Source organism: Rutidosis leptorrhynchoides, chromosome 6, assembly GCF_046630445.1.
Source record: "Rutidosis leptorrhynchoides isolate AG116_Rl617_1_P2 chromosome 6, CSIRO_AGI_Rlap_v1, whole genome shotgun sequence".
Classification (NCBI taxonomy): domain Eukaryota; kingdom Viridiplantae; phylum Streptophyta; class Magnoliopsida; order Asterales; family Asteraceae; genus Rutidosis; species Rutidosis leptorrhynchoides.
Window position 1 is genome coordinate 41282983 of NC_092338.1, and position 18056 is coordinate 41301038.

General features: G+C 36.0%; 1 protein-coding gene across 1 annotated transcript; it reads right to left on the reverse strand.

Moving 5' to 3' along the window:
- Positions 1–1190: 1190 nt before the first annotated feature.
- On the reverse strand, positions 1191–3400 carry LOC139851324 (putative Peroxidase 48). The gene is made up of 4 exons (XM_071840339.1): positions 3161–3400; positions 2571–2759; positions 2309–2471; positions 1191–1735 (listed from the first exon to the last, which is right to left on the reverse strand). The coding sequence occupies exons 1-4, from the start codon at positions 3380–3382 to the stop codon at positions 1251–1253; spliced, it is 1059 nt and encodes a 352-aa protein (XP_071696440.1). The 5' UTR covers positions 3383–3400; the 3' UTR covers positions 1191–1250.
- Between the last annotated feature and the right edge of the window lie 14656 nt (positions 3401–18056).

The window sequence follows — 18056 nt, forward strand, 5'->3', positions numbered from 1 at the left end:
TGTATTTGCTAATGAAGTTTGGTTATGTTTTAGGGTTTATGAATGGGCATCATATGTGTACTTTATGTAGAAATTGTGCGATTAACTTGTATATCTGCTTTACTGAACGATTGTTAGGGAAAAAATAATACTTATGCAAGTTAATCTGCTTTACTGAACGATTGTTAGGGAAAAAATAATACTTATGAACAGTTCTTTACATTTTAGTATATAAGATAATAACTTATTAAGAATATATTTTTAGAATCATGCATGATAAAATACCCGCGAATGCGCGGGTTATAAACTAGTCCATCGATAATAAGTAATCAATTTCTGAAAATAACTACCATTAACCAAATCGATGTACCACTTATATTAATACATAAAATAAATTTAACTCTTAACGTGTCTCTTTGTGCTACCGATAGGAACGTCCAGACCCAGTTATAATAACATTGAAGATGTAAAAATTTAAAAAGTTATCATGGTTTTCATTTTTATGAGTGATATAAATCACTATTATAAAAAATGGCAAGAAATTGCAGTATGGGTTTGGGAATTGATATTTACACAATCACTTTTACTTCTTCCACCTAAAATGTCTAAACTGCTCTTAATGATACACTTGCACAAACTTTTTAAAACATTATAATATAATTTAATGGGGGATATTATAGGAAAGAACCATCAAATGATAGTGGAAGAAGTAAAAGTGATGTTGGATTTATCATCTCCCTATGGGTTTTAATGAACATGGTCCCAAGTATCTGATGCCTGGGTACTTTCAGGTCACGATATACAATTATACAACGGGCCGGGAGACAGAATAGTACTCCATCAAATCAGCCTTTGAACGGAATTGGTCATTTTGGACATAACCAAGACGAAAGAGATGTACACCTCAATGTATAGTAATTTCATACGTAGGAAGATAGTGATCGCTCTTTCACCCAAATTTCATTTGAGCATCATAGTCTCCTTAGATGATATTTCCACAAACATTGCAAAATTTAGTGTCAATAGGTTCTAATGAAAAAGAAATAGTTTTGCTAGCAACTACCACAAACTTTATGGACACCCATCAGCAAATTCAACAAATTTTAAGCTAGTTTTATCTCAAAAAGTTCCATGCATATAGAGTTATGTTGAGTAACGAAGTACAAACTGTAAGGCATACGACCACAAACAGAAGTAACAACAATGGTAGATGTTATAAGCAATGGGAAGTAGTAAAAGATCATACCATCATCTTTAGAAAGATGCAGACACTACCATAAGGAGGAACTCACTTCTCTGCAATTTAGGCGCACATCACCATTAGGTCCAGTTAATACTTGGGTATTTGAAAGCTTCATCATCACCTCGGCGAAATCTCTACGAAACATAGAAACATCAGATGCATATTGTCTAACCCAATTAGCAGTTTCTTCACCAGCTGTTAACTGCTGATCCACAAACAGGATACCCCTGCCCTGCAGAAGGCTGCGGTAATATAATGTCCCAAATCCTGATCCAGCTCCTTCATAGTCCATCTTCATTGCCTGCTCTCGCTGAAGCTTTGATGAAGTAGTTGATGGCGATGGGGATGGTGATGAGGATGGCGATAGGGAGTGTGAGCGGTTGTTGCTGCATATAGATCGTAACAGTTCTGCAAATTCGGGATCCATAGTTGGGTCTGGCTGATCAGTTCCACCAAATTTGTAGAGCCTCTTTTCAAAAAACTTGCACTGAATTGTTCCAGTACTGTGAGCACCTGAAATATATCATCATAGGCATAGCAGATCTTTAGCTATTGTGAATCCACAAGCATTAAGCAGCAATGATGCAAACTACACATGCCAATTTTGACCCATTTAGGTAGGGTAGTGATTAACCAAAACAGTTAGCTGAAAGGGTACTAGGTCAAATGGGTGAAAGTGACAAGTCTATTAAGATGCATAGAACCTCCTTAATCATTTTAATCGGAGATTTAGATGATGATTGCAAATTTATTAAGTTTATGACAGGGTTTATAATAATGCACCAGTCCACGGGCTGTGACTGATTAATATCAGCATGCATTACATGTTTGATTCTGCACTAGCCCCTTTCAAGAAAACAGTATGAGTAACACCAAAGCAAGTTATCGAAGAACGATATCAAGAAACCACAGTTTAAGGTCATCATAGTGAAATTACTATTTCAATATCAACTAGGATTAAAAGACAAAGAGAATGAAAAGCACTAGTTATCCTAACAACAAAATTAGAGAATTAGAACACTTGCAACCTAATAGAAGAAACATCAAGTACTTTTCAGATAGCATAAACACGTGAGGGAGTCATACCTAAGAGAGTGACTGTTTCTTTTTCTGTGAATCCCCTTGTCGCAAATCTTGCAATGTTCGTAGGAAGATCGTCTAAGGGACTAGGAAGCTCATATGATAGTTGAGGGAAAGATCGATCACTATCTTTCCTACCAGTATGTACCGGATAAAATGGTCCACCAGCCTACAATCAAAATCAATAACCAGTAATCAAGTTATTACTTGAACAATCTATCCCCTTAGCAATAAAAGAAAGACATTGGTTTATGAATGCGCTAGTTACCAAAACGACACTCTCACGAGCAGCAACCACAAGAAGATCAGCACAGGAAACCACACCAGGACATACGTCTTCCAGCTCGGTCTTAATGATATCAAGATGATCAAATCCTTTCAAAGACTGATTTGGTGGAGTATCTTTCTCACTCCCCATAAATTCAGTATGATCCAAAAGAACTGAGGCATCACATCCCTGCATCATGTTTCTATCAAACTCATTAAAAGCTCTAATCTAATAATAATCCATATATGTCTATTTCTGTATGTATAGTGCATAAATTTGCATATATAATCATATACAAGTATCTATACTTCCTCTGTATCGATATATATAATATAAATACAGACATCATTTTCCCTGTGACTAATACGTTCTGCTAGTAGTAAGTACACTGAATTGAAAACCTAGATCAGTGAAATGTGGCACGCAACAGTATACAATTTCTATTACATGAAAAAACCTAATCAACATCATCTGTAATTTTAAAATCACTCCTAAAACAATTAAAACCTAATCAGTTCAATCATAAACTAAAACATCGAGAATTAAATAATCTCAATAAATAATAAATCAGTAATCGATCAATAACTGACCTGAACAAAGCAATCGTGAAAAACTAAGCGAAGTATTGCCGGAGCGACACTAGAATTCCGATCATAAATCCGGCGAAGTGTTGATCTGATAATGTGATGCGCTTGGGGACATGACTCTCGATAATAGTCGTATTCAAGTGACGAATCAGATGATGCGATTAATGAAATGAGAAGACTGAATTCGATTAGAAGAAGAATGTTTGATCGGCAATCGGTTTTCATGGCGGATTTGTGGATAGAATCAGGTAGTTGTCTAAACAGTGGCTATTTAGGTATACTGTGTGTAGAAGAATCTGAAGTGACTGATGGTTTTTTGTGCAGGTGATGGGATGAGCGGGAGAATATTTTCCTAACAGAAAACTAGTCCACGTAATTATGAACTTACTAAACTACCCTCCTTTATTTTATTGAATAAATAAAATAAATATATTACTGATTATTATGCACAATTTAATATATTTTGCATCTCAGTGTGCTCCAATTCAGACATGGGCACGTCCTCGGTCAATGACATGGGGCATGCCTTTCGTCTCGGACATGAGTCATCTTCTTCGTGTCAGACAATGGGCATGCCCTTCGATCCAGAGATTGGACATGTCCTCTACCTCTAACATGGGACATGTCCCCAGCCTCATACATCGAGCATGTCCTCCAATTCGAACATGAAACATATCCTCCGGCTCGAACATGTCCTCCGCCTCATATATCGGACATGTCCTCCAATTCGAAAATGGAACATGTTCTTCGGCTCGGACATGGGACATGTCCTCCGCCTAAAACATGATACATGTCCTCCACCTCGGATTATGGAACATGTCCTCTGCCTCGGATATGATACATGTCCTCCAATTCGATAATGAGGTATGTCCTCCACCTCGAATGTAGGGCACGCCCTCCGCCTTGGAAACTGGACATGTCCTCCGCTTCAGACATTGGGTATGTCCTCCGCCTCGGACATTGGATATCTCCTCTGCCTCAGAGATGGGACATGTCTTCCTATTCCGGCATTGGTGTATGCACTCCGCCTCAGCCATGGGAAATGTCCTTTCATTCGGGCATGGGCATGCCCGCCGCTTGGGACATGTGACATGTCGTCCGACCTCGGACATGTACCATGTCGTCCGACCTCGGACATGGGGGATGTCCTCCGCCTCGAAAATGGAGCATGTTCTTCGCCTCGGACATGGAGGATGTCCTCCAATTCGGACATGGGGCATGTCCTCCGTCTCGAACAAAGGGCATGTCCTTCGCTCGGACATGAGACACGTCCTCCCATTCGAACATTGGGCATGTCTTCCGCCTAGACATAGGGCATGTCCTCACATTCAGACATGGGGCAAGTCCTCTGCCTAGGACATGGGGCATGTCTTTCGCCCCGGGGGCATGAGTGGTGCGTAAAGTTTAAGTTATAAATAATTATCAAGAGTGTATAGAAATAAAGACTAAAACACAACAAGACAAGTGCACATAATTCTAAATAATACCATATGTCGTTCGAACTAAAACTATATACATTTAACATTATTTTAATAATTTACAGTCACAATGCGCGTATCAATGATTTTTTTATAAGGCAAGTTGTCGGCATTACCCATAATGGTATTAACCAACTTCGCAATCATTTGCCACGTACACACGCGCTTTCAGGAGAAAACTCGAATCACATTGCAGGAACCGATCCTTAAACCATCCCGAGGGGTAGGCGGACCGTGTTTGAATCTTGAATGTGAAATGTCCCGTTCTTATTGATTAAAAACGTTCCATATTAATTGATTTCGTTGCGAGGTTTTGACCTCTATATGAGACGTTTTTCAAAGACTGCATTCATTTTTAAAACAAACCATAACCTTTATTTCATAAATAAAGGTTTAAAAAGCTTTACGTAGATTATCAAATAATGATAATCTAAAATATCCTGTTTACACACGACCATTACATAATGGTTTACAATACAAATATGTTACATCGAAATCAGTTTCTTGAATGCAGTTTTTACACAATATCATACAAACATGGACTCCAAATCTTGTCCTTATTTTAGTATGCAACAGCGGAAGCTCTTAGTATTCACCTGAGAATAAACATGCTTTAAACGTCAACAAAAATGTTGGTGAGTTATAGGTTTAACCTATATATATCAAATCGTAACAATAGACCACAAGATTTCATATTTCAATACACATCCCATACATAGAGATAAAAATCATTCATATGGTGAACACCTGGTAACCGACATTAACAAGATGCATATATATAAGAATATCCCCATCATTCCGGGACACCCTTCGGATATGATATAAATTTCGAAGTACTAAAGCATCCGGTACTTTGGATGGGGTTTGTTATGCCCAATAGATCTATCTTTAGGATTCGCGTCAATTAGGGTGTCTGTTCCCTAATTCTTAGATTACCAGACTTAATAAAAAGGGGCATATTCGATTTCGATAATTCAACCATAGAATGTAGTTTCACGTACTTGTGTCTATTTTGTAAATCATTTATAAAACCTGCATGTATTCTCATCCCAAAAATATTAGATTTTAAAAGTGGGACTATAACTCACTTTCACAGATTTTTACTTCGTCGGGAAGTAAGACTTGGCCACTGGTTGATTCACGAACCTATAACAATATATACATATATATCAAAGTATGTTCAAAATATATTTACAACACTTTTAATATATTTTGATGTTTTAAGTTTATTAAGTCAGCTGTCCTCGTTAGTAACCTACAACTAGTTGTCCACAGTTAGATGTACGGAAATAAATCGATAAATATTATCTTGAATCAATCCACGACCCAGTGTATACGTATCTCAATATTGATCACAACTCAAACTATATATATTTTGGAATCAACCTCAACCCTGTATAGCTAACTCCAACATTCACATATAGAGTGTCTATGGTTGTTCCGAAATATATATAGATGTGTCGACATGATAGGTCGAAACATTGTATACGTGTCTATGGTATCTCAAGATTACATAATATACAATACAAGTTGATTAAGTTATGGTTGGAATAGATTTGTTACCAATTTTCACGTAGCTAAAATGAGAAAAATTATCCAATCTTGTTTTACCCATAACTTCTTCATTTTAAATCCGTTTTGAGTGAATCAAATTGCTATGGTTTCATATTGAACTCTATTTTATGAATCTCAACAGAAAAGTATAAGTTTGTAGTCGGAAAAATAAGTTACAAGTCGTTTTTGTAAAGGTAGTCATTTCAGTTGAAAGAACGACGTCTAGATGACCATTTTAGAAAACATACTTCCACTTTGAGTTTAACCATAATTTTTGGATATAGTTTCATGTTCATAATAAAAATCATTTTCTCAGAATAACAACTTTTAAATCAAAGTTTATCATAGTTTTTAATTAACTAACCCAAAACAGCCCGCGGTGTTACTACGACGGCGTAAATCCGGTTTTACGGTGTTTTTCGTGTTTCCAGGTTTTAAATCATTAAGTTAGCATATCATATAGATATAGAACATGTGTGTAGTTAATTTTAAAAGTCAAGTTAGAAGGATTAACTTTTGTTTGCGAACAAGTTTAGAATTAACTAAACTATGTTCTAGTGATTACGAGTTTAAACCTTCGAATAAGATAGTTTTATATATATGAATCGAATGATGTTATGAACATCATTACTACCTCAAGTTTAGTATGTAAACCTACTGGAAGTGACAAGAAATGATCTAGCTTCAAAGGATCTTGGATGGCTTGAAAGTTCTTGAAGTAGGATCATGACACAAAAACAAGTTCAAGTAAGATTTTTACTCGAATTAAGATAGTTTATAGTTATAGAAATTGAATCAAAGTTTGAATATGAATATTACCTTGAATAAGAAAGATAACCTGCTGTATATAACAAAGGTTTCTTGATCTTAGATGATTACTTGGAATGGATTAGAAAGCTTGGAAGTAAATTAGTAAACTTGAAGGGATTTTTGAAGTGTTCTTGAAGTGTTCTTCCTATGATGATTATAGCTTGATTCTTGAAGTGATTTTTGATGAAGATGATGATTAACTACTGGAAAAATATGTTCATAATAGTGTGTGTGTGTGTTGAGAGAGAATTAGAAAGAGAATTGGAAGTGAAATGGAGTGAATGATGAGTGGTAATTGGTGAGTGGTGAGTGGGGTTAAAAGGAGTTCTAGTTAGTTGACTAGCTCATGGTAGAAGTTAAAATTGATTAGTCATACACGACATAATCAAGAGTGGAATCCCATGCTAGTTCCTATTGGTATATACTCATAGTAAGTACGTTTTGAAGCTGTGTGTAATACGGGTAAGAATACGACTAGAATTCTTGATGAAAGAAAAGAATGGAAAAGTAACTGTAACCATTTTCGTTAAGTATGAGTGTTTTGATATATGTCTTGAAGTCTTCCAAAAGTATTTTAATACATCTAAATACACTACATGTATATACATTTTAACTGAGTCGTTAAGTCATCGTTAGTCGTTACATGTAAGTGTTGTTTTGAAACCTTTAAGTTAACGATCTCAATTAATGTTGTTAACCCATTGTTTATTATATCTAATGAGATGTTAAATTATTATATTATCATGATATTATGATATATTAATATATCTTAATATGATATATATACATTTAAATGTCGTTACAACGATAATCGTTACATATATGTCTCGTTTCGAAATCCTTAAGTTAGTAGTCTTGTTTATATGTATATAACTCATTGTTAATATACTTATGGAGATACTTACTTATCATAATCTCATGTTAACCATATGTATATCCATATATATATCGTCATGTCGTTTTTACAAGTTTTAACGTTCGTGAATCGCCGGTCAACTTGGGTGGTCAATTGTCTATATGAAACATATTTCAATTAATCAAGTCTTAACAAGTTTGATTGCTTAACATGTTGGAAACATTTAATCATGTAAATATCAATCTCAATTAATATATATAAACATGGAAAAGTTCGGGTCACTACAGTACCTACCCGTTAAATAAATTCCGTCCCGAAATTTTAAGATGTTGAAGGTGTTGACGAATCTTCTGGAAATAGATGCGGGTATTTCTTCTTCATCTGATCTTCACGCTCCTAGGTGAACTCGGGTCCTCTACGAGCATTCCATCGAACCTTAACAATTGGTATCTTGTTTTGCTTAAGTCTTTTAACCTCACGATCCATTATTTCGACGGGTTCTTCGATGAATTGGAGTTTTTCGTTGATTTGAATTTCATCTAACGGAATAGTGAGATCTTCTTTAGCAAAAAATTTCTTCAAATTCGAGAAGTGGAAAGTGTTATGTACAGCCGCGAGTTGTTGAGGTACCTCAAGTCGGTAAGCTACTGGTCCGACACGATCAATAATATTGAATGGTCCAATATACCTTGGATTTAATTTCCCTCGTTTACCAAATCGAACAACGCCTTTCCAAGGTGCAACTTTAAGCATGACCATCTCTCCAATTTCAAATTCTATATCTTTTCTTTTAATGTCAGCGTAGCTCTTTTGTCGACTTTGGGCGGTTTTCAACCGTTGTTGAATTTGGATGATCTTCTCGGTAGTTTCTTGTATAATCTCCGGACCCGTAATCTGTCTATCCCCCACTTCACTCCAACAAATCGGAGACCTGCACTTTCTACCATAAAGTGCTTCAAACGGTGCCATCTCAATGCTTGAATGGTAGCTGTTGTTGTAGGAAAATTCTGCTAATGGTAGATGTCGATCCCAACTGTTTCCGAAATCAATAACACATGCTCGTAGCATGTCTTCAAGCGTTTGTATCGTCCTTTCGCTCTGCCCATCAGTTTGTGGATGATAGGCAGTACTCATGTCTAGACGAGTTCCTAATGCTTGCTGTAATGTCTGCCAGAATCTTGAAATAAATCTGCCATCCCTATCAGAGATAATAAAGATTGGTATTCCATGTCTGGAGACGACTTCCTTCAAATACAGTCGTGCTAACTTCTCCATCTTGTCATCTTCTCTTATTGGCAGGAAATGTGCTGATTTGGTGAGACGATCAACTATTACCCAAATAGTATCAAAACCACTTGCAGTCCTTGGCAATTTAGTGATGAAATCTATGGTAATGTTTTCCCATTTCCATTCCGGGATTTCGGGTTGTTGAAGTAGACCTGCTGGTTTCTGATGCTCAGCTTTGACCTTAGAACATGTCAAACATTCTCCTACGTATTTAGCAACATCGGCTTTCATACCCGGCCACCAAAAATATTTCCTGAGATCCTTGTACATCTTCCCCGTTTCAGGATGTATTGAGTATCTGGTTTTATGAGCTTCTCTAAGTACCATTTCTCTCATATCTCCAAATTTTGGTAACCAAATCCTTTCAGCCCTATACCGAGTTCCGTCTTCCCGAATATTAAGATGTTTCTCCGATCCTTTGGGTATTTCATCCTTTAAATTTCCCTCTTTTAAAACTCCTTGTTGCGCCTCCTTTATTTGAGTAGTAAGGTTATTATGAATCATTATATTCATAGATTTTACTCGAATGGGTTCTCTGTCCTTCCTGCTCAAGGCATCGGCTACCACATTTGCCTTCCCCGGGTGGTAACGAATCTCAAAGTCGTAATCATTCAATAATTCAATCCACCTACGCTGCCTCATATTCAGTTGTTTTTGATTAAATATGTGTTGAAGACTTTTGTGGTCGGTATATATAATACTTTTGACCCCATATAAGTAGTGCCTCCAAGTCTTTAATGCAAAAACAACCGCGCCTAATTCCAAATCATGCGTCGTATAATTTTGTTCCTGAATCTTCAATTGTCTAGACGCATAAGCAATCACCTTCGTTCGTTGCATTAATACACAACCGAGTGATAAGGCTAAAAATGAACACATATTTTACAGCATTATTTCCCAAGAAAGACAAGATTTTAGTTGATATTGTTCGATTTACAAGCACTATTCGTTTAAATATTAAAAAGTGAAGATAAAAGGCAGATTCGACAAATTGAAGACGGAAAGGTCCAAAAAGCTAAAAAGTACAAGATTCAATCAAAAAGGTTCAAAATATTGATGAGGAACGTCTCAAAATGACAAGAGTACAAGTTACAAGACGCAAAGTACACGATATAAAATAATACGCGAAGACGTCCGAAAATCCGGAACCGGGACCTGAGCCAAGAAGAAACGCCCGACGCAACGGACCAAAAATATATAGTCTACTATGCACAAGAATATAATATAATATATATATAATTATATATAATTATATATTATATTATATATTATTATTATATTACGTCGGCAAGAAGAAAACAAACCAATTTGGCTGGATCCAGGGTGGCCATGCGACTCGCATGGCCAGAGGCACAAAATCCATGCGAGTCGCATGGAGTGAAAATGCTGGTCAGGTCCTATATAAAGCCAGTTTTCTGCCGAGTTTTATACACATAAAATCTATCTCTCTCTCAATATATACGTAATATATATATATATAATTTATATTTTAATTTTAATTTTAATTTTAAATCCTAATAATAAGGGTATGTTAGCGAATGTTGTAAGGGTGTAAGTCGAAATTCTGTCCGTGTAACGCTACGCTATTTTTAATCATTGTAAGTTATGTTCAACCTTTTTATATTAATGTCTCGTAGCTAAGTTATTATTATGCTTATTTAAAACGAAGTAATCATGATGTTGGGCTAATTACTAAAATTGGGTAATTGGGCTTTGTACCATAATTGGGGTTTGGACAAAAGAACGACACTTGTGGAAATTAGACTATGGGCTATTAATGGGCTTTATATTTGTTTAACTAAATGAAAGTTTGTTAATGTTAATATAAAGATTTACAATTGGGCGTCCCTATAAATTACCATATACACTCGATCGGACACGATGGGCGGGGTATTTATATGTACGAATAATCGTTCATTTAACCGGACACGGGAATGGATTAATAGCCACTAGAATAATTAAAACAGGGGTGAAATTACATTCAAGGGTAATTGGTGTAATTGTTAACAAAGTAGTAAAACCTTGGTTTACACGCAGTCGATAACCTGGTGTATTCATTAAACAAAGTATTAAAACCTTGTTACAATTCGAATCCCCAATTAGTTGGAATATTTATCTTCGGGTATAATAATAATTTGACAAGGACACTTGCAATTTATATTTATGACTGATGGACTGTTATGGACAAAAACCAGACGGACATATTAAATAATCCAGGACAAAGGACAATTAACCCATGGGCATAAAACTAAAATCAACACGTCAAACATCATGATTACGGAAGTTTAAATAAGCATAATTCTTTTATTTCATATTTAATTTCCTTTATTTTATATTTAATTGCACTTCTAATTATCGCACTTTTATTTATTGTTATTTAATCGCACTTTTAATTATCGTACTTTTTAATTATCGCAAGTTTATTTTATCGCACTTTTATTATTCGCAATTTCATTATCGTTATTTACTTTACGCTTTAAATTACGTCTTTTTATATTTTACATTAGGTTTTAACTGCGACTAAAGTTTTAAAATCGACAAATCGGTCATTAAACGGTAAAAAACCCCCTTTTATAATAATAATATTACTTATATATATGTTTGTATTTTTATAAAAGTAAACTAATATAGCGTTGAGCTTTGTTTAAAGATTTCCCTGTGGAACGAACCGGACTTACTAAAAACTACACTACTGTACGATTAGGTACACTGCCTATAAGTGTTGTAGCAAGGTTTAAGTATATCCATTCTATAAATAAATAAATATCTTGTGTAAAATTGTATCGTATTTAATAGTATTTCCTTGTAAAAATTAATAGTATTTTATACCCCTCTGCTTTGACATCACCGAGACCTTGCTTTGATGCGTCACAATAAATCACAAAATCATCATTCCCTTCAGGCAATGACAATATAGGTGCCGTAGTTAGCTTTTTCTTTAATAACTGAAACGCTTTCTCTTGTTCATCATTCCATTCAAATTTCTTCCCTTTATGCGTTAATGCAGTCAAGGGTTTTGCTATTCTGGAAAAGTCTTGGATGAACCTTCTGTAGTAACCAGCTAGTCCTAAAAACTGGCGTATGTGTTTCGGAGTTTTCGGGGTTTCCCACTTTTCAACAGTTTCTATCTTTGCCGGATCCACCTTAATACCTTCTTTGTTCACTATGTGACCGAGGAATTGAACTTCTTCCAACCAAAATGCACACTTTGAAAACTTAGCATACAATTCTTCCTTCCTCAATACTTCTAACACCTTTCTCAAATGTTCACCGTGTTCTTGGTCATTCTTTGAGTAAATAAGTATGTCATCAATGAAAACAATGACAAACTTGTCAAGGTATGGTCCACACACTCGGTTCATAAGGTCCATGAACACAGCTGGTGCATTAGTTAAACCAAACGGCATGACCATAAACTCGTAATGACCGTAACGTGTTCTGAAAGCAGTCTTTGGAATATCATCTTCTTTCACCCGCATTTGATGATACCCGGAACGTAAGTCAATCTTTGAATAAACAGACGAGCCTTGTAGTTGATCAAATAAGTTGTCGATTCTCGGTAGTGGGTAGCGGTTCTTGATGGTAAGTTTGTTCAACTCTCGGTAGTCGATACACAACCTAAATGTACCATCCTTCTTCTTGACAAACAAAACAGGAGCTCCCCATGGTGATGTGCTTGGTCGAATGAAACCACGTTCTAATAGTTCTTGCAGTTGGCTTTGCAGTTCTTTCATCTCGCTGGGTGCGAGTCTATAAGGAGCACGAGCTATTGGTGCAGCTCCTGGTACAAGATCTATTTGAAATTCAACAGATCGATGTGGAGGTAGTCCCGGTAATTCTTTCGGAAATACATCGGGAAATTCTTTTGCAATGGGAACATCATTGATGCTCTTTTCTTCAGTTTGTACTTTCCCGACGTGTGCTAGAACAGCATAGCAACCTTTTCTTATTAGTTTTTGTGCCTTCAAATTACTAATAAGATGTAGCTTCGTGTTGCCCTTTTCTCCGTACACCATTAAGGGTTTTCCTTTTTCTCGTATAATGCGAATTGCATTTTTGTAATAAACGATCTCTGCTTTCACTTCTTTCAACCAGTCCATACCGATTATCACATCAAAACTCCCTAACTCCACTGGTATCAAATCAATCTTAAATGTTTCGCTAACCAGTTTAATTTCTCGATTCCGACATATATTATCTGCTGAAATTAATTTACCATTTGCTAATTCGAGTAAAAATTTACTATCCAAAGGCGTCAATGGACAACTTAATTTAGCACAAAAATCTCTACTCATATAGCTTCTATCCGCACCCGAATCAATTAAAACGTAAACAGATTTATTGTCAATAAGAAACGTACCCGTAACAAGCTCTGGGTCTTCCTGTGCCTCTGCCGCATTAATATTGAAAACTCTTCCGCGGCCTTGTCCATTCATGTTCTCCTGGTTCGGGCAATTTCTAATAATGTGGCCCGATTTTCCACATTTATAACAAACTACATTGGCATAACTTGCTCCGACACTACTTGCTCCGCCATTACTCGTTCCGACACCATTTGTTCCTTTTGTTCTATTAACCCCTGGTCCGTAGACCTCACACTTCGCCGCGCTATGACCATTTCTTTTACACTTGTTACAAAATTTGGTGCAGAACCCCGAGTGATACTTTTCACACCTTTGACATAGCTGCTTCTGATTGTTGTTGTTGTTGCGGTTATTATTGTTGTTGGGATGATTGTTGTAGTTGCTGTTGTTGTTGTTGTTGTTGTTGCTGTTGTTGTTGTTGTTGTTGGGCCGTTTGTTGTAGTTGCGATTGATGTTGCGATTATTGGGATAATTGTTGCGATTATTGTTGTAATTGCTGTTGTTGTTGTATTGGTGATTCTTATCACCGTTTTCCTCCCACTTTCTTTTGACTTGCTTCACATTGACCTCTTCAGCAGTCTGTTCTTTAATTCTTTCTTCAATCTGGTTCACTAGTTTGTGAGCCATTCTACATGCCTGTTGTATGGAGGCAGGCTCGTGTGAACTTATATCTTCTTGGATTCTTTCCGGTAATCCTTTCACAAACGCGTCGATCTTCTCTTCCTCATCTTCGAATGCTCCCGGACACAATAGGCACAATTTTGTGAATCGTCTTTCGTACGTGGTAATATCAAATCCTTGGGTTCGTAACCCTCTAAGTTCTGTCTTGAGCTTATTGACCTCGGTTCTGGGACGGTACTTCTCGTTCATCAAGTGCTTGAATGCTGACCACGGTAGTGCGTACGCATTGTCTTGTCCCACTTGCTCTAGATAGGTATTCCACCATGTTAACGCAGAACCTGTGAAGGTATGCGTAGCGTACTTTACTTTGTCCTCTTCAGTACACTTACTTATGGCAAACACCGATTCGACCTTCTCGGTCCACCGTTTCAATCCGATCGGTCCTTCGGTTCCATCAAATTCCAAAGGTTTGCAGGCAGTGAATTCTTTGTAGGTGCATCCTACACGATTTCCTGTACTGCTAGATCCAAGGTTATTGTTGGTATGTAGCGCAGCCTGTACTGCGGCTATGTTTGAAGCTAGAAAAGTATGGAATTCCTCTTCATTCATATTCACGGTGTGTCGAGTAGTCGGTGCCATTTCCTTCAAAATAGTCAAATGGAACAAGTTAATCATACAGAATATTAAGAGTAGTTAATAGTATTTCGTAGCATAATATGAACTCATTTATAAAAGCTTTTTCTTCATATTAGCGTTTTATAAGTTTAAATTCGGGTAGTACCTACCCGTTAAGTTCATACTTAGTAGCTAATATACAATTCAACTACTACAATTCTATATGAAAAACTGATTATAATAATATTTCACGTTCAAACTTTTACACAATATTTTACAAACTTACAATACCGCTTATTTTACATATAGCATGAAATATAGCACACAATAAATTTGATATAAGATGGTTGTGAAGATAATTCTAGCTAGTACACAAGTCGTTCAGCAAAGGCACTAAAGACACGTAATTCATACGTCCAGAAACAAGTCATGCATTCTGGTTTTACTAGGATTACTTCCCATCCTTGGTCTTGTGGAACATAACCGTTATGGCCGTTGATAAGACAGCATGTTGTAACGTCGTCAAAGGGACGAGGGTTACGTAATGTCCAACAGTCCCGTAACAATCTAAAAACCTCATTTCTTACCCCAATTACCGACTCCGTCACTTGTGGAAACGTTTTGTTTAATAGTTGTAGCCCGATGTCCTTGTTCTCACTTTGGTGAGAAGCGAACATTACTAATTCGTAAGCATAACATGCTTCTTTATGTTGCATGTTAGCCGCTTTTTCTAAATCACGAAGTCCAATATTCGGATATATTGAGTCAAAATAATTTCTTAACCCATTGCGTAAAATAGCATTTGGGTTCCCCGCAATATATGCGTCAAAGTAAACACATCGTAACTTATGGATTTCCCAATGTGATATCCCCCATCTTTCGAACGAAAGCCTTTTATAAACCAACGCATTCTTGGAACGTTCTTCGAATGTCTTACAAACTGATCTCGCCTTAAATAGTTGTGCCGAAGAATTCTGACCGACTCTAGACAAGATTTCATCAATCATGTCTCCGGGTAGGTCTCTTAAAATATTGGGTTGTCTATCCATTTTGTGTTTTTATACTGTAAAATAGACAAGAGTTAGATTCATAAAAAAAATACTTATTAATACAAGCAATTTTTACATATATCATAAAGCATAAGCACACTATATTACATATATTACACCACACGAATACAACTATCTTATTCCGACTCGCTTGTTTCTTCTTCTTCTTCTTCGGTTTTGTTTCGTTTTGCCAAGTTTCTAGGGATATATGATGTTCCCCTAATACGAGCCGTCGTTTTCCACATTGGTTTAGAAAAACCTGGTGGTTTAGAGGTTCCCGGGTCATTGTTACAACTTAAGGACTTCGGGGGTTGACGATACATATAAAGTTCATCGGGGTTGGAATTAGATTTCTCTATTTTTAAGCCCTTTCCCTTATTATTTTCTTTTGCCTTTTTAAATTCAGTTGGGGTAATTTCTATAACATCATCGGAATTCTCGTCAGAATCCGATTCATCGGAGAATTGGTAATCCTCCCAATATTTTGCTTCCTTAGCGGAAACACCATTGACCATAATTAACCTTGGTCGGTTGGTTGAGGATTTTCTTTTACTTAACCGTTTTATTATTTCCCCCACCGGTTCTATTTCTTCATCCGGTTCCGATTCTTCTTCCGGTTCCGATTCTTCTTCTGGTTCCGACTCTTCTTCCGGTTCCTCTTCGGGAACTTGTGAATCAGTCCACGAATCATTCCAATTTACATCTGACTCTTCATTATTATTAGGTGAGTCAATGGGACTTGTTCTAAAGGTAGAGATTAATATATCACATAATATTCATATGTTAAAAATATATAGTTTCCAACAAAATTTGTTAAGCAATCATTTTTCAAGTAAACACGGTAGAAGTCCAGACTCACTAATGCATCCTAACAAACTCGATAAGACACACTAATGCAAAATTCTGGTTCTCTAAGACCAACGCTCGGATACCAACTGAAATGTCCCGTTCTTATTGATTAAAAACGTTCCATATTATTTGATTTCGTTGCGAGGTTTTGACCTCTATATGAGACGTTTTTCAAAGACTGCATTCATTTTTAAAACAAACCATAACCTTTATTTCATAAATAAAAGTTTAAAAAGCTTTACGTAGATTATCAAATAATGATAATCTAAAATATCCTATTTACACACGACCATTACATAATGGTTTACAATACAAATATGTTACATCGAAATCAGTTTCTTGAATGCAGTTTTTACACAATATCATACAAACATGGACTCCAAATCTCGTCCTTATTTTAGTATGCAATAGCGGAAGCTCTTAGTATTCACCTGAGAATAAACATGCTTTAAACGTCAACAAAAATATTGGTGAGTTATAGGTTTAACCTATATATATCAAATCGTAACAATAGACCACAAGATTTCATATTTCAATACACATCCCATACATAGAGATAAAAATCATTCATATGGTGAACACCTGGTAACCGACATTAACAAGATGCATATATATAAGAATATCCCCATCATTTTGGGACACCCTTCGGATATGATATAAATTTCGAAGTACTAAAGCATCCGGTACTTTGGATGGGGTTTGTTATGCCCAATAGATCTATCTTTAGGATTCGCGTCAATTAGGGTGTCTGTTCCCTAATTCTTAGATTACCAGACTTAATAAAAAGGGGCATATTCGATTTTGATAATTCAACCATAGAATGTAGTTTCACGTACTTGTGTCTATTTTGTAAATCATTTATAAAACCTGCATGTATTCTCATCCCAAAAATATTAGATTTTAAAAGTGGGACTATAACTCACTTTCACAGATTTTTACTTCGTCGGGAAGTAAGACTTGGCCACTGGTTGATTCACGAACCTATAACAATATATACATATATATCAAAGTATGTTCAAAATATATTTACAACACTTTTAATATATTTTGATGTTTTAAGTTTATTAAGTCAGCTGTCCTCGTTAGTAACCTACAACTAGTTGTCCACAGTTAGATGTACGGAAATAAATCGATAAATATTATCTTGAATCAATCCACGACCCAGTGTATACGTATCTCAGTATTGATCACAACTCAAACTATATATATTTTGGAATCAACCTCAACCCTGTATAGCTAACTCCAACATTCACATATAGAGTGTCTATGGTTGTTCCGAAATATATATAGATGTGTCGACATGATAGGTCGAAACATTGTATACGTGTCTATGGTATCTCAAGATTACATAATATACAATACAAGTTGATTAAGTTATGGTTGGAATAGATTTATTACCAATTTTCACGTAGCTAA